The 22131-nt window shown below is 33.1% G+C and overlaps 2 protein-coding genes across 4 annotated transcripts; both read right to left on the bottom strand.

Annotated features, from left to right (window-relative positions):
* Positions 1–496: 496 nt before the first annotated feature.
* LOC129304552 (protein LEAD-SENSITIVE 1) lies at positions 497–3454 on the bottom strand. Of its 3 annotated transcripts, XM_054944238.1 has the most exons (4): positions 3259–3454; positions 2996–3069; positions 2109–2170; positions 497–1454 (listed from the first exon to the last, which is right to left on the bottom strand). In XM_054944238.1, the coding sequence occupies exons 3-4, from the start codon at positions 2116–2118 to the stop codon at positions 754–756; spliced, it is 711 nt and encodes a 236-aa protein (XP_054800213.1). In that variant the 5' UTR covers positions 2119–2170; positions 2996–3069; positions 3259–3454; the 3' UTR covers positions 497–753. The 3 variants fall into 3 exon arrangements, with proteins under 3 accessions (XP_054800213.1, XP_054800211.1, XP_054800212.1); XM_054944236.1 differs by lacking the exon at positions 2109–2170 and having other exon boundaries at positions 3259–3453; XM_054944237.1 differs by lacking the exons at positions 2996–3069; positions 3259–3454 and adding an exon at positions 2632–2972.
* A 3059-nt stretch (positions 3455–6513) lies between these two features.
* Positions 6514–8938, bottom strand: LOC129304644 (aluminum-activated malate transporter 8-like). Its single transcript, XM_054944366.1, has 6 exons — positions 8650–8938; positions 8411–8551; positions 8057–8329; positions 7852–7961; positions 7615–7758; positions 6514–7237 (listed from the first exon to the last, which is right to left on the bottom strand). Exons 1-6 carry the CDS (start codon positions 8936–8938, stop codon positions 6740–6742), a joined length of 1455 nt encoding a protein of 484 aa, XP_054800341.1. The 3' UTR covers positions 6514–6739.
* Between the last annotated feature and the right edge of the window lie 13193 nt (positions 8939–22131).

Below are 22131 nucleotides of genomic sequence, written 5' to 3'. Positions count from 1 at the left end.
GTAATTGATGAAGTATTTAAAATATACATAGAATGCATCATCAAATATAATTGTTATTAATAAAAGACTTGAACTATGATAAAAATTTAATGTTTTTTAATTTTTACTTACATTTTTTTAAAAAATGGTCAAGTCTAAAAGAACTAATCTTTGGATTTAAAAGACTGGCCTTTTTATTTTTAGACCCATTAAGATCAGCTCTTTTAAACTCAAAATTTATTAATACTTTTTAATTTAGTAGCCTGGTCCTAATTATTTTAGGGCTTTAATGAGATGGGTTACTAGGCTCAGCCGTTTTGCCCCTCTGAAAACGGTAAGTATTGTGAAATGGAATAATCAATTTAAGAAACTCGTTTTACACTGATAGCACTGACATGGAGATAAGAGATGGATTATCATAATTCGAGTGACCTCCATTGACAACATTGAACATTGGACTTGGAGTCCGATAATATGCGCTTCCTGGAGTCTGCGAACTACGAGTTTACAACCATCATTATACCACCATTCATTATTTATTATTAATAGTAAAGTTGAACGGGGCAGGAGATCGATAAAACAGCATTAAATTATTCATGCCACCACACATTACATATCTTACATGTCAAATCTCCCCAATCAAAGGTATGATCGCTTATCTTTTGGCCCAAAAAAAAAAAAAGGTATGATCGCTTACACATTGCGACGAATAAAACGCGCGCCAATAATGTTCACTTGATGAAGTCTAACATTTGAAACGAAGGACAACGCGAATCATCGAGTAACAAGCTGAGACGGCTCACGGGCAAGGTTCACAGAAATTTGGGTTGAGGCCACCTGCAGCATGCCAGTAGCCAACCTCCTCGTCAAGTCCTCCACTTCTACCTTCACCACGTCCTTCCTCATCCCAATGTCAGCTGCATATCTGCTTGCACAGTATACTCCCACTGCTGTTGCTGCCATTCCATAAACGTTGGTTGTAACAAGACGAAGAGGAGTGGATAGTACTGCAGCTAGAGGTCCGCCTATAATGGAAACTGCCTGCCCGCTTTGCCCAATTCTTCCTTGATCAACAACAAGAAGCCCGGTTTTGCAGTAGATTGCAAAATCTTCACAGTTGTTCTTGAAAACATTGTAGCAACCAAAGCCATTTTCATGCAGATACTTTGCTCGATGTACGACAATTTCACATGGGTCAGAGACTGCAAGGGTGCATGTTCCACCACGGGCTTTTGCAAGAAACAGAGAACGGCTGACGGCATACTCAAAGCGATACAAAACACCACCCGCTAAGAAGCAATTGAGGCATGAGCAGATAACCCCGTGCACCTCTCGAGGTTGTGTACAAGTTTGGCATTGCTCGCGAGATCTGGCTGGTCCAGAACTGATGAGAAGAAGATCCAGCACCGTACCAGTTCCTACTTCTTGTCCACGTCTAGTAAAGTGAATGACTTTGCCATCACCAATATAAATGCCTGCCTAAGAAAAATTCTGTCATGATTCGAATCATGACCAACAAATGAAGCATGAATCGACACCATACGATTGAATTCATCGTCAATAACCAAAGGAACAAATAATATAACGGATAAATTTCTCTCCGCTCACTAAGAGGTGCTCAAAGCACACTGCTCTTTTCCATTATGAAAACATACACAAACCTTTCTTAAGAACCAACAGATGATTATACTACCTTTAAAGATAACATTGATTTCTTTTCAGTAAAATATCTTCTATTAGAAAATGTCTTTGTTAAACCTTCATTTCAACATTAATCATTTTAGGTTGAAACTGTAAATTTAATTTATTTTAAATTCTAAAAAATATTATATACTGGTCAAATGCATATTTAATATTGGTCATATGATGAAAATAAAATAAAGATATTAGTGTCAAAATAATTATAACTTTAACTAATTATTTTGCATGTAGAGTAGGTTAAAGAGATGCATCTTTTGATGATAAGGGGAATAAGAATAATGTTTCAAAATAGTCAATAGAGGAGGAAATGCATGCAATTTAGCAACCTCTTAGGAAATAGGTGTGCTTTTTATCCCAATTTAAAATAGAAGTACCAAGACCTAAAAGCCAATGAGGGCAGAAGGAGAGAGGAGTTAAGGAGATGTAACTGGAGAGCATATGGAAAAGGGCAAATGGCCGAAGAATTGTATGTCCTATATGAAAGGAGTTCCTGAAAATACAAGTTAACAGACAATGTCATGACCTGAATGTAGGACCTGGAATTCTCCACCGACAAGTAAGTAGTTAGCAGTAGAAAATCCAGTATAGAAAAGCAAAATGTTTCTGCTTTCTAAGACTCGGGGGTATATAGAAAGGTATACAATAAGCTGAGAGCACGAACAACAAATCCTTGATCATGCAATTCATTTATTCTTTCCAATCTAACCAGCCATTTCCAGGACAAAGACCATAATAAGCATCACATACAACTAAAAATATTATGATTTCAATAGCCAGATTAACAGTTCCTTCGTTTAGTGTTGTAAGGACTTAATAGAGTTAGTAATTCAGTTAACTGTGGCGGTTGTTAGCTTGCTATTCAGAGCTATCTATATCGGAATCAGAATGCAGCCTACATAAAAGCATACAGTGAATGAAATGCAATATAGCTTTCTCTGCCTATCTTCTCACATTTCCATTCTTTTTTCTTCCTTTCTCCGCCAGGCAACAAGTCATTACGACGGATCAAGGACAGAAATCAGAATTCCCTTACTAAAACGCAATTTCAGCATGTGCAAGATCAGAACTAGGCAACGATAGGGGCATCCTGAACAGGTATTGATGTCCAAAAAGTCCAAAGCGTCATCATTGTAAAGAACGAGAAGGAATTTTATTTATTCTCCTCGTATGTCGTACACTCTTACATCCTATTGTATCTTCCTTTACATCATAAACTCAGAAAGGCGTAAACAGAACAGGCATATCAACTGAAGACAAATTAAACCCACAAAAAACCATGAAGTAAAAAAGTAAAGAGAAGAGAGATTGACAGAACCGTGATGAGCATAGATATACGCAGTCCTCCAAGAGTAGATGTGATCCCCGGGTTTCAGGCTCTCTCTAGAGACTCTGTTCGTCGATAGTAGTTCATCGATCGTTTTTGTTATTAAAGAAGGAAAAAGGAACAATATTCGTTAATGAAAATTCGACCTAGATTTTAGCATGTTTGGGTGAGCAAAAGAGATTCCAAACACTGCTTAAAAAGAAAGCTTAAAACATGAAGAAGAAGAAGCGACTTATGAGTGGCAGCAATGATACCTGTTGGACAAAAGCCCCATCTCTAGCTTTCGAACGTGAAGACGATTTACTTTTAATTCCTGTTTCTCATTGAAGATATAACTGGCAAGGTGAGGGGCAATGGAGAAAATGTTGCAGCGAATGACGCTTACACCCCTTACCGAGAAACCTTCGCGTTGAAGGAAATGTAAATGTAAATGTAAACGGAGGGGCGGTGGAACGGGGAAGGGGAAAGCAGAAAGGCGGAGATCTCATTCAAGTTAATGGGCTATCGGCCCAATTATAAATAGATTCTAAATAACAATTTACTTCCCTCGTAAAGCATGTTTTAAAAGTTTCGCTAATTTTAAACAATTTTTATAGTTATTTATATTTTTGCTTTATTTATTTATTTTTAAAAATAATGTATTAAAATTTTAATTATTATTATTAAATTACTTATATAGGTTATTTAATGAAAGTAAAATTGAAAAGATTTAAATTTGTTTTAAGAAAATAAGGTTCTCCTAACAATTTTTTAAATTTGTGAATTAATTACCATTTTACCAATATCATGTATTTTACAGAGGAAGTATTACATCGTTCCTGATCCTCGGCAAGTTTTTTTTTTTTTATAGTTGTTTTAAAATTGATTCGTAGATTATGTGATTCATCAAAAAAAGCATTCTAAATTTAAGTATTTAAAACATTAATAATATTTAAATATAGTAACTTAAGAAATCTAATTGTAAATTCTAGTTAATTTTTTTAAAAAATATCTGAGTATTTTCTTCTGGCTCGTTATAACTAATAAACATACTTTCACTATCAAAATATATCCATACATTGATCGAAATATTTTGTTTTACATTATAATAACTAATTTTAACTATTTATTGGGTTGTTACACTTGCACAGAATACCGATGTTATTATTTACAATGATTCAATGAATTCATCCGTTGTCCAAATTTAATTGTGTAATGCGTTTTTTTGCGCATTAGAACTTTAATTTAGCTCCTCCTATGCCGTGATTCTTAAATAGATTTTGTAGATGAGGCGCATACTGATAATCGAATTCATAGACTTATTTAAACTACATTTTCCCCCCAATTCAAGAGATATGGAGGGGGAGGGAAAAATTTTAATGAATTCATTTTTCTTACAAAAAATCAGTTAGTTTGTAACTCGGTATATGTTAAAACTATAAAGCATAATTTTTTATTTTAAAATTTGTAATCACACATAGTTTAAAAATTGATAAAGATATCATACGGTTTAAAAAATAAAATATAAAATATGCTAAAAAATAAAAATTGTCAAGATAAAATTTGATATTTAATTTTTAAACAACATAATATAAAATATGTTAATACAATATCATATAGTTTAAAAATGTAGCTAACCACACATAGTAGAATAAATTCATTTATCATTGTTGTAATATTATAATCCAAATTTAACTGTGTAATGCCCTTTTTTCGCATTAGAACATCAATATAGCTCATCCTATGCTATGATGCTTAAATAAAATTTTGTAGGTGAGGCGAATACTGATAATCAAGTTCATAGAATTATTTTAAATGCCTCAGTATCTTAAATTTGTTCAACATTTTAGACTTCCATCGTTTTACACATGTGAAGGTACAGCAGGGCATTAAATAAGAAATATAATATTATGTATAATCCATCCGATGCTTCTGCTCGCCTTTTCTTCAAGGAATGAAGGGAATGCGTGATAGAAAGATATACTTGAAAGTGAAACCTCCTTTTCATAGCAGTCCACGAAAACCATGAACAATAAGGAACCTTAAAGAAAAGTTAAATTAACCTATAGCTATCTAGATCTATAGTATTTATTACAGATCATTAAGTCTGTTTCAAGTTTTGATTTTTGCAACCATGCATAAAATTAAAGTCAAATCAACCCAGGTGACGTTACGTGAAGGTGAGGCCATCAAATTTACAACTAAAGGACCTAAGCACGGATCCGTGACTCTGAACATGACGTCTCAATCATTTTACTCGGATGAAATTTGTAATGAAGCGATATTATGTGATTCAACTCATTTTCTACTCCAAGTTGCGACATTTGTTATCAAATGAAGAAAGTTTGCGGAAGCAAAATTCACACACATGGCATATTGCCTGTCCTTTCAATTCGGACGCAGCTTTTCCTTTTTCAAGCGTGCGGTGCACGTGCGACTTAATAATTAACTAATAACCATACATTAATACAGAAAGCTGGTAGTGTATGTGAAGTTACAGACTTGGAGCATGTGATTCCCATATCGGACTGTTTGTGGTAACTCTCCGACTAAGCCATTAGGCACAAGGACGAGGCTCTCACCGTACTGGAAAAGCCCTGGAATCTTCCAGTTTAATCTCAGTTAGCCCATACTTGCTCTGCTTATATTATATATTCACCTCTTATTGTTACCAAATGCATGCATCCCGGTATTGCACTGTCCTTTTATACACACACACACATCCCTCATATCATGTTTAATTGAGAGGCCTGTTGCATCCACTTAACCAGCTGCTGCTCTTGTTATTCTGTAATGAATCTGAAACTTTGGTACGAGCTGCATAGTTCACTCATGATTTATGATTGGTTTGACCACTCCAGGAGTCTGTTTCATATTCACCATCTCCATTATGGGATAAATGTTGCCAAAAAAGACAGGGGACTAATTAGCCATTCTAAGGTCAAGCTATCTATAAGCCTTTTAAGACTTGCGCTGAGCATGTCCTTTCTAGATTCTCCTGACGACTCTTGGTCTATATTCTTTTGTCCTGTTACCTCACCAATATTATATCATTGGCTATGAACATAGCAATTCTTTTATCAGATCCAAGTGATTTGGCGGCAGCAGAAATGTCAGCTTTTGGCTTTGAACGTTGTCGCCTACTTCTTTGTCTCCGCACTTTCATTTTTAAAACACACCTTTAATCTTATTAATTATTCTTCCCTTTTTGAGAAGTTAACAAAGATACACGTGTTAGATTTCTTCCCCCCCCCCCCCCCCGGTTTTTGTCTTTCTTTAAACAAAAACAAGTTCAACGCAAACTAGCTTATGTAGTTGTGTTTATCTTTATTTTATTGTGGACGTTGCAGCCTTTTCCTCGCTCTGTCTCTCTCTGCACACACATATATAATCAATCCCCTTTTTATATCTCATATGTAGAAACCATACATAGATAGGCAAAACAAAACGCACAAAGTTTGTGGCTGAGAGCAGGAGGCAGCTAGTTTTCAAGGTAATTTTCCCTGCTGCTAATTAGTTCGGCAAGCTGATGACTAAGAAAAGTACTGAAAATATTGAAAGTGATGAGAATATGCAAGAATACAATACAAGCAACGAAAGAAATCGAGACAGCTTCTCCCTTGAAGTATTGCAGACTCAACAGTTCCCAGAATACAAAGGATATATATGAAATTGGAGACTACTATTCCACTCAGCGTCACTACGGATCAAAAAAAGGTCCAGTGAAAATCCAGTGTCCCTCAAAATTAACAACATTTATTTACAGGTGGCTGAGTTAGTTTGGTGCTGCGCTTTTATTTCTAATGAGTCCGTGTTTGGCACTTCTATGGTAATTTCCAATTGGCCGGCGCCATCACTTTCTCCAACAGGTTTTATGATTCCTCGATGAAGGAGGTGTGGCTTGTCCGGTGAGACCGGGGCATTGGGATTTACACTCCTGAAATGGGCTAAATAAGAAAGCTCGGATGCGGAGTCATGAATTTTCTCTACGCACTTCGTGATTTCTACCAGTATTGATGCAACCGTGGCCACTGGTACGATAGCTATGAGCTCCTGATCATCATCTAACGAAGCGGTTTCCAATGCAATTTCCAGGCCTTTGATCGCGGTTTTAGAATTCTCTATATGAGATTTTGCATCGCACGGGTCTGTCATTGTTTTGATGGATAATGACAATGCTTTCAATGCCTTGCTGGCTTCGGAGCTCAACTTCGTGCATGGTTCTTGAACTTTACCTTTGAACTCTAAAGAAACCTGCAGTAAGCCAAAGACATATTGGGAAATGTAGTTAATCGAATTCAAAAGCTCTAATATAAAATTCAGAAAAAACATAATCTAGATTCCTACATTTTCTTAAAGTTTTGCAATAATTACCTGCATTTATTTTTTTATATTTTAAGCTCCTATATTTTTATTTTTTAATTTTTTAGATCCTTTTATAAATGGTGTTATAAGAATTTAAAATACTGAAAAATTGGATTGTAGAAATTTAAAAAAATAAAAAAATATAAGTATTTATAACAAAACTTAAATAAAGTACAGAATTAAAGTTATGTTTTTTTTTTAAATTCATTGAAAAATATACAATGAGACAATGAGTAATAAAATTGAAAATGATGTATTTTATATACCTGGATTTCAGGGTTCAGGTAACGGTTGAGAGTTTCAATCTTGTAAGCACATTCTCGAGCAAGTGCTCCAATCTTAACATAGTGTTTCCAAGGATGGCGAAGGCGAAAACGGCCATGTCCTGGTTCCCACCACGCGAAATTTGCCTGCGGATGGTACGGATGAAGATCAATAATCATCAACTTGAAAGTGAAAATATTGCAAATATTCTCTCAAAAGAGAAAGACGTTGGCGCTCACCAATGACTCTTCACTTGCTTTGGAATTGAGAACACTTTTATATCCCTGAAGGATTGAGTTATCGGGATTCTCTTTATTCTCTGAGCATTCAAAATATACACATTCGAATCCTGCAAACATATTACATTTGACTTACGAATATCAGACTGAATAATAAATGAAGAACAGGAAAGCTAAATACAAAGGTCTTAGATTGTCAGCCTACCCTGTAGGAATTTGGCAAGCTTTTCTAAGTTGGAAGCAATCAAATTGTGAAGGTCTTCGCCTGCCCACACTGGACAGACCAATAAGGAGATGACCATGCAGGTTGCTCCCCCAACTAAAATTGTTAAGAGTCTTTGATATGCAAGCTCGAAAATATTCTCAACCCTTTGGCCCGACACTGCGACCATACTGAATGTCAATATAAATATCAGCACCCCATAATCATATTTTGCCTTGATCCTAGGAAAGAATCTGGAAAACGTCGATCCTGCGGCTGCAAACATATAACATGACAATATCATTATATATGTTCCATTCTGGCCTCAAAATCAAATGCATGCAGAGAGAAAAGTACCCAGAATGAAGACGAGGGTCCCAAGGACAACAGGTTTTCCTGTTTCTCCCAAAGAAGTAGCCAAGTGTTGACCTCCGACCCCTAAAGCACCGGCCAATAGGGTAGCAAATCCTCTGTTCATACCTTTGCTGAGAGTGGCACCTGAATAAGAACAAAATCGTAGGCATTTATATTCTTGAATTTGTCAGCTAATTTTTTTATTTGACAGTGAAGACCAATGACGCTGGCAACTTTATTACCTACTGTGAATTCAAATACGACGACCACAGTGAGGACGGCCCACATTCCAGCATCTCCAAAGCCATCGTAAAGAGGCCTGATGTAGTATAACAACGACACTATCGTCAGAGCTATTCCCACTTTGAACGAGTGAATTACTCTCCTGGGGTCAGCCAGTGCAGTCTTCTTTATGTTGCTTGTGAAGTTCATAATCTTGGATTTGGATTTCTCAGGCAAAGCCTTGACGTAACCCAACCAACGACCACAAACTCCACATTCCTTTGCTTGCGTTGTCGATTCAATATCCATCATGGCTTGCTTGCTAGTGAGTGCAGCAACAGTAAAAGACAACCAAGGGATCCAAGTCACCAACTTTTACGAGATGTGAGTGACTGGATAGAAAGAACGGGGTTGAGATGCTCGATTGACCAACGCTTTTCTGTCCTCATATTTATAGAAACAGAAAGTTTGGTCTTAGATAGGCCTGTAGTTTTTCCTTTCCTCTTAATTCTTGTTTTTTTTAACTTTAACTTTAATTTTAATTTTAATGCGACACCATATGTATGACTGACTAAGCTTTTATTTCACTTTGCGCAGAGGCAGTTGTTTATTGTTGCATGTACAGAAGCCCATGACTCCAGGCTTCATGAATTCACCCCACTGAGATCAGAAATCAGAATGGTGTGGATCTGTGTGTGTTTTCCCCCCTTTAGATTTATTTATTTTGGGGTACTGTTTGTATTGACACACTGCAGTGGAATTAAGCTTTCACTGCCAGGCTGCAGAAAAAGCATATACCCAATAGTAATAGTTGATTCTGCCATAGTAGTGCGATACAGTTACTATTAGACGTACAAATTAAAACACGAACTTTAAATAAGTTATGGGTACTATATATGTATAACTTACTATCATTGTCGATAAATTTAATGTTATATATTTAACTTTGTAACATTTTTTAATTATGATGTTGTCATCAGTTGTTTAAACTTTATAAGTGCTGTCAACGCCATTTAAATTTTAATTATTAGGAAGTCACAAAGCTATGCTCTTTTCTATTGCACGGATGAACTCGCTTAATTCCTTCAAGTGTACCACAGAAGCCACGTCCTTTTCTGCATAATGTAACAAAATTTTTGCTCTCAGCCAACACAACAAAAGGAAGGGGAGGGGGATGAGCTTGAATTGCATGACTCCGATCGAAAGTGGAAAAATGAAAAGGCATAGATAAGAAATTATGCGATTAGAGGAAAACCGAACGGTTGAGCTCCCCAAAAGAATACGTGATCAGCTGTGGATCCGAAGGGCCTTTAGATAAAGAATAGTATGTAGTTTATGTCGGAGTAAATGGAAAAGAAAACAAAAAAGATCGAGTAGAAGACTACAGGGTGCACGTCTCATTTATTCTATATATGCGTCTTCCTCACTTGGTGCGGGACCACAACAGTGTGTTGTGGATGAATCTGCTACTTTATAAGCTGACTTAATTTGAGTTTTTCAGTAACTTGATGTTGATGACGACACATGTTTATGTGTAAGATTATCTACCACCAATCCAAGAATCTCGTGAGCTCTCCGCAAGAATTTTACATATGGCTAGGTTATATTTTATTACAACGAAAACCCTCCACAAAACACTTCACTTTATTCAGCACAATCAAATTCTTAGGAGGCCGTTAAACTAGTACCTGGTTCATGAACCTGGTACCAATTAACTATGCCTGTATAGAAATGAGACGAAAAGGAAAAAAAAAAAGAATTAATTGCAGAATAAGAAAAGGTATCAGTCAGAACCCAACTATCACCTGAGACAAATGCAATTCCATATAATATCTCGAATAGAATATCAAGTTGAAAGTAGCCACATTGCACTGAGATTATACTATAAGCAGATGATTTAAAAAAACAGAGAGAGAAGAGGAGACAGGAGGAATATAAGTAGAACAGGTTATTAAGTGGTTGATAATGACCCATGTACATGAATATCTCATTTCACTCGTGAACTTAATTAAGTCAGAACAGCAGAAAAAACAAATGAATAGAACATATCTTCAGCAAACAAGGAATAATATTCTCAATTAGTTACTGAATTGATAATGATCTGACCGAGCCGAGTGTGCATTATTTATTATCACTGTCAGCAGTCACTAGGGGGTAGTAGGATCTGACTCGATCATATGCCTTCACTATACTTGTATCCCTGTAAAAGGTCGGCTATAATTTTATGTTGATAATTTATTATTGATATCTCTATTCCTCCTCAACTCACGTTAAACTCGAGCTTCTGCAAAAGTAAGGGCAGTGTGTATGAACAAGCATGCCTAAGCAGCAAGGCTACAGCTAGACAGTTGGGACTTGAGGTCCCATTACCATATCCAGCCTCTTGGATCCGTTCACAGGAGAAGGAATTTTCGATCTGTTGTCCTTCTTTAGATTTTGATTGACAGACGATAACGCACAACTTTAATTAGCATTTGACACGCTGCACATGCTTGGAATACATACACACACGTCCTTGTGGTTGGTGGGGTTATAGAGATTAATATCCAACTTGACGCAATTAATATCCCACATGGGAATTGCCAAGTAAGAACGACAGATTTTAAAGTGAGCAGCCTGTTTCCCCATCTGATAATTCCACATAGAAACTGGCTAAGCCCAATCTTGATTCTAGCTTTTTTTAATATTATATATATATATATATATATATGAAAATTTTGATTCTAGCTTGATTACAACGCAATGTAAGATACCAGTTTAACCTTTGGCCAAAAATAAAAATCAGTTTAACCAACGTATTTATGTTGGCCATTATTTTTTTAACTGTAGATAAAAAATTATTATTAAATAATTTTATTAATTCCAACGTTGGTTAAAATTCATGATAAGATAATTTTAGAACGGAGGCCCATGAGCCTATGAATCCATGGACATAGATATCAGGGCCTCCGGATGTTTTTGACCCTTAAGAGAAGTTGATGGATCTAGTGATGGCGTTTTATGGACCAGTGGGCTTATCAGTTTCTTTTTCACCATTTTAGAAAAGGCCTCCGAGTTTCTTTCTTTCTTTATATATGCTAGATTACAAACAAAATCAAAGTAGGTGGAAATTTAATCCCAAAGTATCATTATGAACTAGGGCCCTTATGAAGGTTGGGGCTGTGTCATAAGCTCGTGATTCATTGAATTCATTCTTTGCCATTGCAGCAACAGCACGATTATTATCCCTTGAGATGAATCTTATCTAAAAAATTTCTTGAGCTTTCAGTATTTCTTTGATCTCCATCATAATAATGTTGATTCTGTCCTATTTAAAGACAACTTTTTGGAGTATCCACCAAGAGTTTCAAATCAAACTCAAAAGTAACTCTTGAATACCCCATATCCAAAGCAATAGGAGGGCTCCTTGTAAAATTTAGGTGAGGCTAATAAGTTTACCTTTACTAATCTTCTATAATTTTCAAATATTAATGTAATTATTAAATTGTTAAATTATACAAATGAGATCTCAAGTTTTCATAATGTAAAATACTCCCATAAAACATCAAATATTAACAAATTAGATATTAAAATGTATGTGGAAGTATGGGATTCCAAAAATAAGTAAAAACATTTGCAAATGAAATAAGAAATTCATTTGCCACCAAAATGGCACATGCGCCGCGGCTTATCACTCTTATGCTTTGGCATATTGTTTCTGTGTCATATGCTATGGTGTATTACATGAATTTGATAGCAAATTTTACTGTCATATGACAGCATTCAGGATAAACTTCTGACGCGTCCTAAATTTCCATCCGAAGTTCGATTGAGATAATTTAGGTATCTACAAAAAGCTTTCTCCTTTTTATCAAAATCATAAACTCACTCTCAATCATATCCGATGAGTTTACTAGGTCCTAACAACTCACATTGTCATCAATGAGCTATTAAACTACCATTAATGGCCATCAAACATTCCTAACAACCTTATTTATTGCCATTTTTTAATATTAATGGCTATCAACAACTAACAACTCATAAAACCATAAACGTGGAGTTTAAATACTCTAAATCACTTTTATTGCTGGGCAAAAATAGGACAGATAATAAATTAATAACCTGAATAATTATAAATTATTGGAGAAAAAATAGAAAATTTTGAAGAAAAGAGACAATTGGAAGTGAAAAGATGCAATGAATGCTTGTAGTGTAAGAAATTTTTTAAAAAAAGGGTAAAGCATGAAATAGTAGAAAAACCAAATTAGTATGATTCACAAGTCTCTTTGCTTCCTATAAATTTATTAGGTACATTGATGTTGATATATAAATACATATATTAACTCTAAACATAATAACTTAGTTTGATAGGATAATGAGCTAATCAAGGATTCATGCCTATTCCCATATCTAACATACAATAAAATTGTCTAATTGATTCATGTATGGAAAACGCAAGGATTAAAGAGAGAGTCAACAAGGTTCGAATCCCTATGAGAAAAGGTACCTACATTTAATACTTGATTGTATCTCGAATAGAATTGTTTCTAATAAGAGAATACTTACAAAAAATAAAAAAAAATAGAGAGAAACTCCATGATTGTAGACTTGATTGTTTTCCCTTGTGTGCCCTTTAAAAGACAAGGAATCAACAAGCAAAGCTCGTGCACTCTAGTTATATCATAACTTATACCAAGCCTACTTCTTAAGAAGGAAATTCATATTATGCTAGCTAGGTAAATTGTAAGATTGTAATGACCTTTATCATTATCCACACTTATATCCTATTAATTAAGTCAATTAGTGTAATTAAGAAAGTAAGCAAGAATAGAAGGATCAATCTTACTAAAAAAGGAGATTTACAAAGATTAATTTAGAACACTTCAAACCTTTGAGATCCTAAAGTAAAATGTGAGGGCTATAGGTTAAGGCCCTTAAAAAGCACTTACAAGCAAAATATAAAACGTTACAAAAATATGAAAAATAGTTTGAGCATTGAAAATAAGTTGAATGAGACAAAAGAATTATTTTAACAAAATTGGACTTATTCACCATGACTTGTGGCATAGAGGCTACTTGCTGTAGCCAACATAATTGGCATAGAGGTTGTGCAAGTATGACAAGTCATAGCGCATGCCTCTTTTTCTGCACTGATTCTCTGTTTTTCAATTTTATGCAAATGCATTGATTCTTTTACAATCAAATGCTTCCACTTATTGATTTAACTCTAATTTTTGAATGTAAAGATCTTTTAGGATGTTTTAAATATTGAAAACTTGAAATCTCATTTGTAAAATTTGACAAGTTGGTAATTATCATGATGTTTGGTACTTGGGAAGGATTAGTAAGGTAAATCATACTTGTCTAACTTAGAGATTTTACATTTTTGGTATTAAGGGGTTGAAGAGTGAAAATGTGTTGTTGAGTATATGTGTATGTGGTGTGTTGTATAGGTAGTTCTAATTTCTTTGAGTGTGTTTTGGATGTTAGAAATAGCTTTTAGCACATGTGTACAGTTTTAGACACCTAGAGTTATGAAAAGTGTGAAAAGTTATGAAAATGTGTTTGGATATTCAACTTTCTTGTATGACTCAATTTGAAAGTAAAACCTATGCCATTAGCTAATTTATGAAAAGAAATTTTCGTAGACACTTACATCACCTCATTCAAACATTGAAATGAGAAATGGGGCACGTCAAAAATTACCTGAGTCTGCTATCAAATGATAGCAAGATTGTTATCTAATAACATGCAACACACTGAATCACAGAGCATGGCATAATGAAGGAGATCAACCATAGCATAGTATGCACAAGTCGCGATATATTGCTCTATTTTTCACTTCTTATTGTTTCAGCTGTTTTTAAATCTTTTCACTCTATAGAGGTAACCAATGCTTCCAAAACATTCACTTACTCTAATTTAAAGTTTATTAAGTAATGTTTTAATGAATTTGATTTATGGTAACCAATGCTTCCAAAACATTCACTTCCAAAACATTCACTTACTCTATAGAGGTAATCAATTTGCAATCCTATTTCTATAAATTTTAAATTTGGTAATCCTTATTGTGATTAGACCCTTGATTACCTTAGATTTAGTATTAGTTGTGATTAGTATTTGTGGATTTTACAACTACAATGGCAAATGAATTAGCTTTCAGTATTGGCTTGCACATTCTTACAAAGTACCAGCTTTCCCTCCTTTTAGAGAATGTTCAAGCTTTTATTTGCACAAGAAATTGGTTGCTTGGATGAAATTATGATGGTAATTTGTTCTAAAATGATATATTTTATTAATGTTAGTTTATTTCAACATGCTCAATTTACAAAATATGTTGTTGATCTATGTTTGTTGCAGGTGAAGCTTCTGATGATGAAGATGATGATGACAATGATGGTGAAGTTGAATTAATTAGATCAAATGAAGATAATCATGCAGTAGACAAGCTTCTAATGATATCATTAATTCAACATAGGTTATTTTAAGCATTGCATTCACTTGAAAGTTGGATTGTTAATTTGTTGTTTGATTTGAGTAAACTTTAAACTCAAGTAGTGTTAATTGTTGAACAAATTAAGATGATTGTATTTAGAATTTTATGTGTTTCTTAATCGTTAATTTGCCATAGAGTATGGACTAAAATTTGGTTGATTGAACTCTATGTTTTTTTTTTTATTTATTAGAAATTTTAAATTGTTATGAGGGAAAAAAATTTAGTATATTTATGTAGGCTAGCTTGCTGGTTGGCTAGCCCACCATAAAATAGGTTGGGTTAGGTTTTTAGCTCATTTTAATTTGTGTGCTAGCCTAACCTAACACTAAAAAAGGCTAGCCTACACGTAGTCCATTCATCTAATGCTAATCGCATTATTCATAAAGCATTAATATATGAATATTTTTTATTATGTGATGGGTTAAGTTATATATTATGAACTACTTATATGTATGCTACTGCCAACTGCCACACTATAATATGCTTTAAATTAAATTTCTTGGTTAATAAAATTGTGTAATCTCACTTTCGTTTGTTAATATTTTTCTAGCAAACACTAAAAGTAAGGCTAACGGGGGAAGAAGTAGAGACTATAAATGCTTAACTTCACAAGTTTAGTCCTTAGTTATTTACTTGTGTAATTGAATATTTAATATTACCAACATTAAGGATTTGTACATGTTTTAATCATATTTCAATTGCATAAGCCTAGCATTTAACTTGGGCATTTTTTTTTGCTTGATCTTGTATTTTGAAAAAGACCATCCATTTAAGTGTATTGACCTGATTAATGACCCTTGCTTATTGTCATAATTTGGTATATTAATTTTAGAGTAGCTTTTGCATGAGTTTAAATTACTTATATTTATTTGAAAATAGTATTCCTGCTATTACATTACTTCACTGATATTGTGGAGTTTGTCACAATGAATAACATGTTGGGCACTGGTGAACATGTATGTTTATATTGGTTGCAACGAGGAAGGCCCTAGGCCATAACAACAAGGCCTCTATGCCATGAATCATGACGTATGCATCAATGTAGGGTTGGTTGTAGTAGAGGTAATGTCTGCCATGGCAAGTGTGTTAATGTATAGGTGGTTATGGTGAAGGAGTCTTAATTGCAATGAACTAGTATGGTTTCCTAAAAATGGTAGTTTTGTCATTTTATCTTTCCTTTTCATGGTTTTCTCTTTTTTTTTAAAGAATGACCTAATCATGTTTTTAATTTTATTTTGAGAATCTCATATGTAATGATTGTTTTCTTTAAATGAATATTTGTTAAACCATGGTTGTTTAGTTTAATTGAGGTTAATGATATAGGTCATTATAAGTGTTATGTACATAGTCCCTTCAAAATAAATTTTCAAACATATGAGAAATATTTGCTATTGAAATATAATCTTTCATTCTCAAAATCAAACTTACATGAATCATTTAAAGCATCAGTCATTCTCAATTTGCAAATCTATCACCAGTATCTTATACATTTCTTTACTAGTTTCTATGCTTGCCTTCATCAAATAGAGTTACTAGAACTTGTAAAAATAGTTTTTTTGTCAATATGAGAGATATATTGTGTAAGAAAATTTACAGGCATACATATGGAAATTTATGTGTTCTTCACCATAAAAATTATGACTTTATGAGGTTGGGTAATTTAGTTTCAAAATATTCAACATTTGACATAATATATGTAATCTATTTAAGAAAGATAATACTTCAGTAAATAGAAATTTATTGATTAATTAATTGAGATTTTATCCACTTACCTCATGTGTTTTCAAGTCTAAAATTTACTCCTCACAACTTCTATTCAATTTTTCTTCCTCCAACACCCTATAAAATATATAATAGAATTTTAATGTACTATTTACAACTACAAGTAAACTCTCTCTCAATAATATCATAAACATGATGATCACCATAATAACTTGACGTTCCAAAACACCATAATTTACATCCTAAAGTTTCTCAAATTCCCTCGTTGCTTCATATAAATGCTTTCCTAATCAATATAATAATCCTACGTGAGCTTATGTTTCCAACTCTTTTATGACATTTACAAGTAAATTTTCTCTCACATTTTTTAACAAACATTTTGTATGTAATCATATTCAAGCAATTTCACTAAGCTTCCTTTTATTCCAATCTCTTGCCTATAAATCTATTATGTTTCCTAAGTTCAATTTTAAGCTCAAAGAACTTAGAACCTAACTTTCATCTCCCATTACCTTTTACAGCTATCAAAACCATTAATGTGAACTAACCCATTCAATATGAGCTCCTTAAATATCAATTTCAACTCGCTTTAATTAAACCCCATCCATTCTTCCCCAATCATGCATATCGACTAAAATTGGGAAGAACAAATTTAACCCACCTATTACAATCTACTTGCACATAGTAAATAAAATATGAAAAAGAAAAACTCAAACATTCCCATACTAGCACATCAAAGGAAAAGAGAAGCTTTATAAACACATACACAGAAGCAAGATGCATAATAAATGCAGGAGAAAAGAAGAGTATGGATTCTTACCACCACAAGTTGACCTACATTAACAGTAAATGAGAGCTTGCACATACACACATCAACACGAAAAGAGGAGAATGAAGGATTGAGGTTGCTAGCACCACCTTATGGCAAAGAAAGATATAAGAGGAAGTAGAATCACTCAACCCATGCCACCCACACACATAAATGTCAGCATCAGGAAAGGAGAAGAACAATGTTGAGTCAAGAAAGAAATCGAGCACAATGAAAGGTTTCTAGAAATTTCTTCTCTATTTTTGTTGGGGAAAGGAATGTGAAGTAAATAAAGGTTTAATTGGAAAAGGACTTAACTACCCATAGTAGAACATAAAACAAAATATATTATTTTGGAAACTTCACAATCACAATATTATGAATAGAAATAGAATTAAGAATAGAAATAAAATTTCCCATAATAGCATATAAGAAAATTGAAAATCAAATAGAGATAAGCAATATGCAAAGTTCTACTAGACCACTAATGTATTTATTCATTATGTGTGTATATAAATTATTTTCCTATACATCTTAATAACATTTAAGTCAAAATATTTACAAGAACACAATTAGTTATTTTATTTTAATTTTTTAGGTTCACATCAATGTTTGTAGCTATAATAAAATTGTTTTCTAAATATCCCTTTTCTAAAAAAACTATATATTGTATATAAAAAAATTAAAATTCTTGAGTCATTATAAAGTTAATCAAGTTTTGATAATTTGTTCGAGCTGAAGCTTTATATAGCAAATTTATAGGCCTCCCTCTATATTTTTCTTTTAGTATTTTGATGGTCCAATTTAAGATTTTTCCTAGTGATTCATACCTCTTAGAATCACTCTCGAGCTTCCCGCCCAATGATTTGATCTTTTGAGAATCGCCTAACCTTTCAATGTCATATTATTTATGAAGATTTATTGTTTTGAAATTTTTTATCTATTAAGATTTATTTGGTTAATTTTTAAGGAATATTTTATATTCATTAGATGTTATTAGGATATTCATTAATTATTATTAGGTTTATCTTATATTGTAAACTATTCATATTTATAGAATATAAATAATATTAAATCTCAACAAAATATAAATCTCAACACAATAAATCTTCATAGATATTAATATATCATAACACCGTGAAAGAAGTCAAGAGAGAAGGAAATAGACATCAGTAAAAGTGCCATATATTATAGATATAAAAATCTTACAATATATAAACTGTCCGAATAATAACTAATGAATATCATTATAATATCTAATGAATATAAAATAATATTAAATTTTAATAGAATATAAATCTCAACAAAATAAATCTTCATAGATAATATATCTTAACACTTCATCTCAAACTTAAGATGCTCTTGAGTTTGTAATAGCTATTACTTAATTTGAAGAATAAATCTCAATATATCACAATGCTCCCCCTCAAACTTAATATGATACCTGAATCATAAATCATATTAAACAAAATCTTAGATTGATTTTTGAATGAGACGAATCGGTTAGCAAAAAATTCGGAAGTAATTCTCGAAGGAGATAAATTGGTTAGTGGAAAAATCGAGAGTGATTCTCAAACTAGGAAACTCGAGAGTCATTCTCAAAATAACGAATCACTTGGTAAGAAAATTTGAAATGATTCTCAAAAGAATGAGTCATTAGGCGAGGAAATTAAAAGTAACTAGGTAGGATGCACTTTCTCTCTTGACTTTTGTGATAGTTTGATCAGGTTGGAGCTTTACTTTTCTTTATTCAATTCGAGAATAACTCCCAAGTTTCTCAACCAGTAATTTATTCCTTCGAGAATCACCCTTATGTTTCCTACCTAATGATTGATTTCCTTTAAGAATTACTCCTAAATTTTCCTGCCTAGTAAACCATTCATATCAATAGAATGAGGTACTTTTTCAATTTCCTTTTCTTCTCCCCTAACTTCTTTCAAAATGTAAATGAAAAGCACTCAAAAGTCGTAATGTACATAGATGCTAATATGGGGAGACTTCGAACGTAGCCCAAGTTGTCCTTAATAGTTTTTGTTTTGTCTTCGATGGGACTTCTTGATAGCTTTTTTTCAGTACTATTACTACACAGTCTTCTTCAAGCAGATGAACATTAATTATGTATATGGCATGGGGTAGTAATTTAATTTTTTAATTTATAAACATTAAAAAAAATAAGGGATTGAAAGTTGAGAGAGCAAAAGGGAAAGAGGCAAATGATTTGTTGGAAAGGAGTTGCGTGTGAGGACTTGAAGGATACTAGTGCCTAAATATGTACATGGGAATCTCATTATTGAGAGACAATCTCACAGACGTTGGTATGAATATAGGAGCAAGACAGGACCCATACCCCTTCATTATTGTTTCACAATTCACCAAGTTAGCTGTGCTTGATCAGCCCAACCATTCTCTCTATCCCTTTTTTGACTCCTTTAATTATATACCCCTTCCTCAATCATCACAAGTGGAAAAACCAATAAAACAAACAATGAATATGTGAAAAATGAATCTATCCTTTCCTCTACAAAACATGATTTTGTTCAAAATCTTATTCATTATGTGCATCTCGTGAATTATAATTTTAAATATATTAATTTGGCATCAAGAATATTAATGCATTAATATATTAACCTAAGGATCCAACAAAAGGAACTTCAGAGAAAGACTATAAATCGTAGGAAAAAAGACCCTCTACCGTTAGAACAAAAATGAACTTCTAATTTAGTTGAGTGACCGATCTTGTTCATGAAGTTTGTTAGTCCTTTGAAGAAATAGGATAAGTATATTAAATGAAGGGCCTGAAATTATACTTGCTTTTAGAGGCACTATGCCTTAGAAAACTTCATCTATTGCCTAAAACAAAGATGCTACAACCCCACATGAATCAAATAAAACAGCACAAAGCTAGAGAAAATACCATTTAATATTATATTTTCATGAATCTTTGCTACAATTCGCTAGCAAGGTAGTGTGCGCCTCTGTTAGGCTGAAAAATTACAACAGGAAGAGTTAAAGAAGCCTTCATGTTCATTAGCTTTGTAATACTGGGAGATCTGTTTTCCATGATATGAAAGCATAAAGTGTGTCACTCAAGTATCTTTCATGCACCATCACTTTCTTATACTTCTTAGTTCTTTATAATATCAACTTACTAGCCCCTTAAGAAATTGATGTTAGTACCATCTATCATTCCATTAAGAAAACATTTCTGATTATTCTAAGCTTTTCTTTGGATATCTTCTTCAACATCACCATCTAATACTTTATAATTTGGTAACCTATCATAATTTTTTTTAGAGCAAAAGCAACCTATCATACTTGTTTCTGTTTTTTACAACAATATTTAAATATATTGGGATAGTATGCAGAGGCAAACACATAGTCAGCACATAAATAATTGAAGTAGTTAAAATCTGAAATAGTTAGGCAAGTTGTTGTTTCTTACTAATTGTTTTCTCTCACGGCTTTCCCTTTTGCTTTGGATATATAAAGGCCTACACTACAAGTGACACATACAATTAGCTTTAATTTAAGGGTGTCCTCCTCTTAATGATATGATCATATGATGACTTTGGAATGTTCCTTGACAAGTGTCTATTTTGTGAAGCCAACAACACGTTATTTACTTTCTTCGCTGATCCTATTTATAAATCACTTTCAATATATTTTATCAATACTACAGAAAGTCTTAAAACTCATTAACTTTGTCTTAAAATTTAATAAGTCCTCAACCTTAAAACTTATTAACTCTGTCTTAAAATTTAATAAGTCCTCAACTTTGCCCCTATTAAATATACACACTTCAATAACATATTTTTTCTCTCTAACATTCAATAAAAAGTAAAAAATAAAATTTATGATAAAAATTTAATGACGTAACTCATAAATAGGACAAATTTTTTTCTTTCTTTTACTTTATAAGTAGGACTAGAGAGAGTAAGTAAAATTTAACACCTAAAAAAGGGTCAAGTAAATTAAAGATGAAGGAGGCTAATTGGAGGCAAGTTGTTGGAATTTGTGTGGATACAAACTAGCCACGTCTTCCATAACAGCTTCAAGATAAAGGTCGGAACATGATGATCCACTATTTTGGCTAAGGCTGTTTGGTAGGTATATATATTGGAGCAAGAGGATTAGAGTTATGTTGAAATAGAATCTTTTAACAACTGTTACACAGTGAACCTGATATAATTGTCAATTTAGTTAAAGCTATTATGATGTCAAGTTTATTAATGGGATCAAAAATTTCAACAACCAAATCATGGCTCTCCATATTTAATCACAATCTCATGAAATTATGTACCTTTTGAAATCCATTACCTCCACGATAATTACCATCCTCTTTTATTTAATTTGTTGTTAAAGAAGTTGCTGACCTCAAAAGTCATAGGGGCCTAACTCTGAGGCTTTCCTCAGAGGTCCAAATCAGTCTAATTCTATTTTGACCTTGACAATCTCAGATACGGTGGTAACAAGTCAATTAATGAAGAAGAATGTACA

This window comes from Prosopis cineraria, unplaced genomic scaffold, assembly GCF_029017545.1.
Source record: "Prosopis cineraria cultivar Desert tree isolate PC_DT_omini unplaced genomic scaffold, ASM2901754v1 PC3, whole genome shotgun sequence".
Classification (NCBI taxonomy): Eukaryota; Viridiplantae; Streptophyta; class Magnoliopsida; order Fabales; family Fabaceae; genus Prosopis; species Prosopis cineraria.
The sequence above is the reverse complement of the archived record's forward strand: the minus strand, read 5'-3'. Positions and strand labels throughout refer to the sequence as shown.

Coding starts and splice junctions, on each gene's coding strand:
- LOC129304644 (XM_054944366.1), bottom strand. CDS start 8,938: ATGGATATTGAATCGACAACGCAAGCAAAGGAATGTGGAGTTTGTGGT. Junction 7,759..7,851: donor AAGCAAGTGAAGAGTCATTG/GTGAGCGCCAAC, acceptor TACCATCCGCAG/GCAAATTTCGCGTGGTGGGA. Junction 7,238..7,614: donor ACCTGAACCCTGAAATCCAG/GTATATAAAATA, acceptor GGCTTACTGCAG/GTTTCTTTAGAGTTCAAAGG.
- LOC129304552 (XM_054944236.1), bottom strand. CDS start 3,278: ATGGGGCTTTTGTCCAACAG. Junction 3,070..3,258: donor ATGGGGCTTTTGTCCAACAG/GTATCATTGCTG, acceptor ATCGACGAACAG/AGTCTCTAGAGAGAGCCTGA. Junction 1,455..2,995: donor GTATATCTATGCTCATCACG/GTTCTGTCAATC, acceptor TTTCTTAGGCAG/GCATTTATATTGGTGATGGC.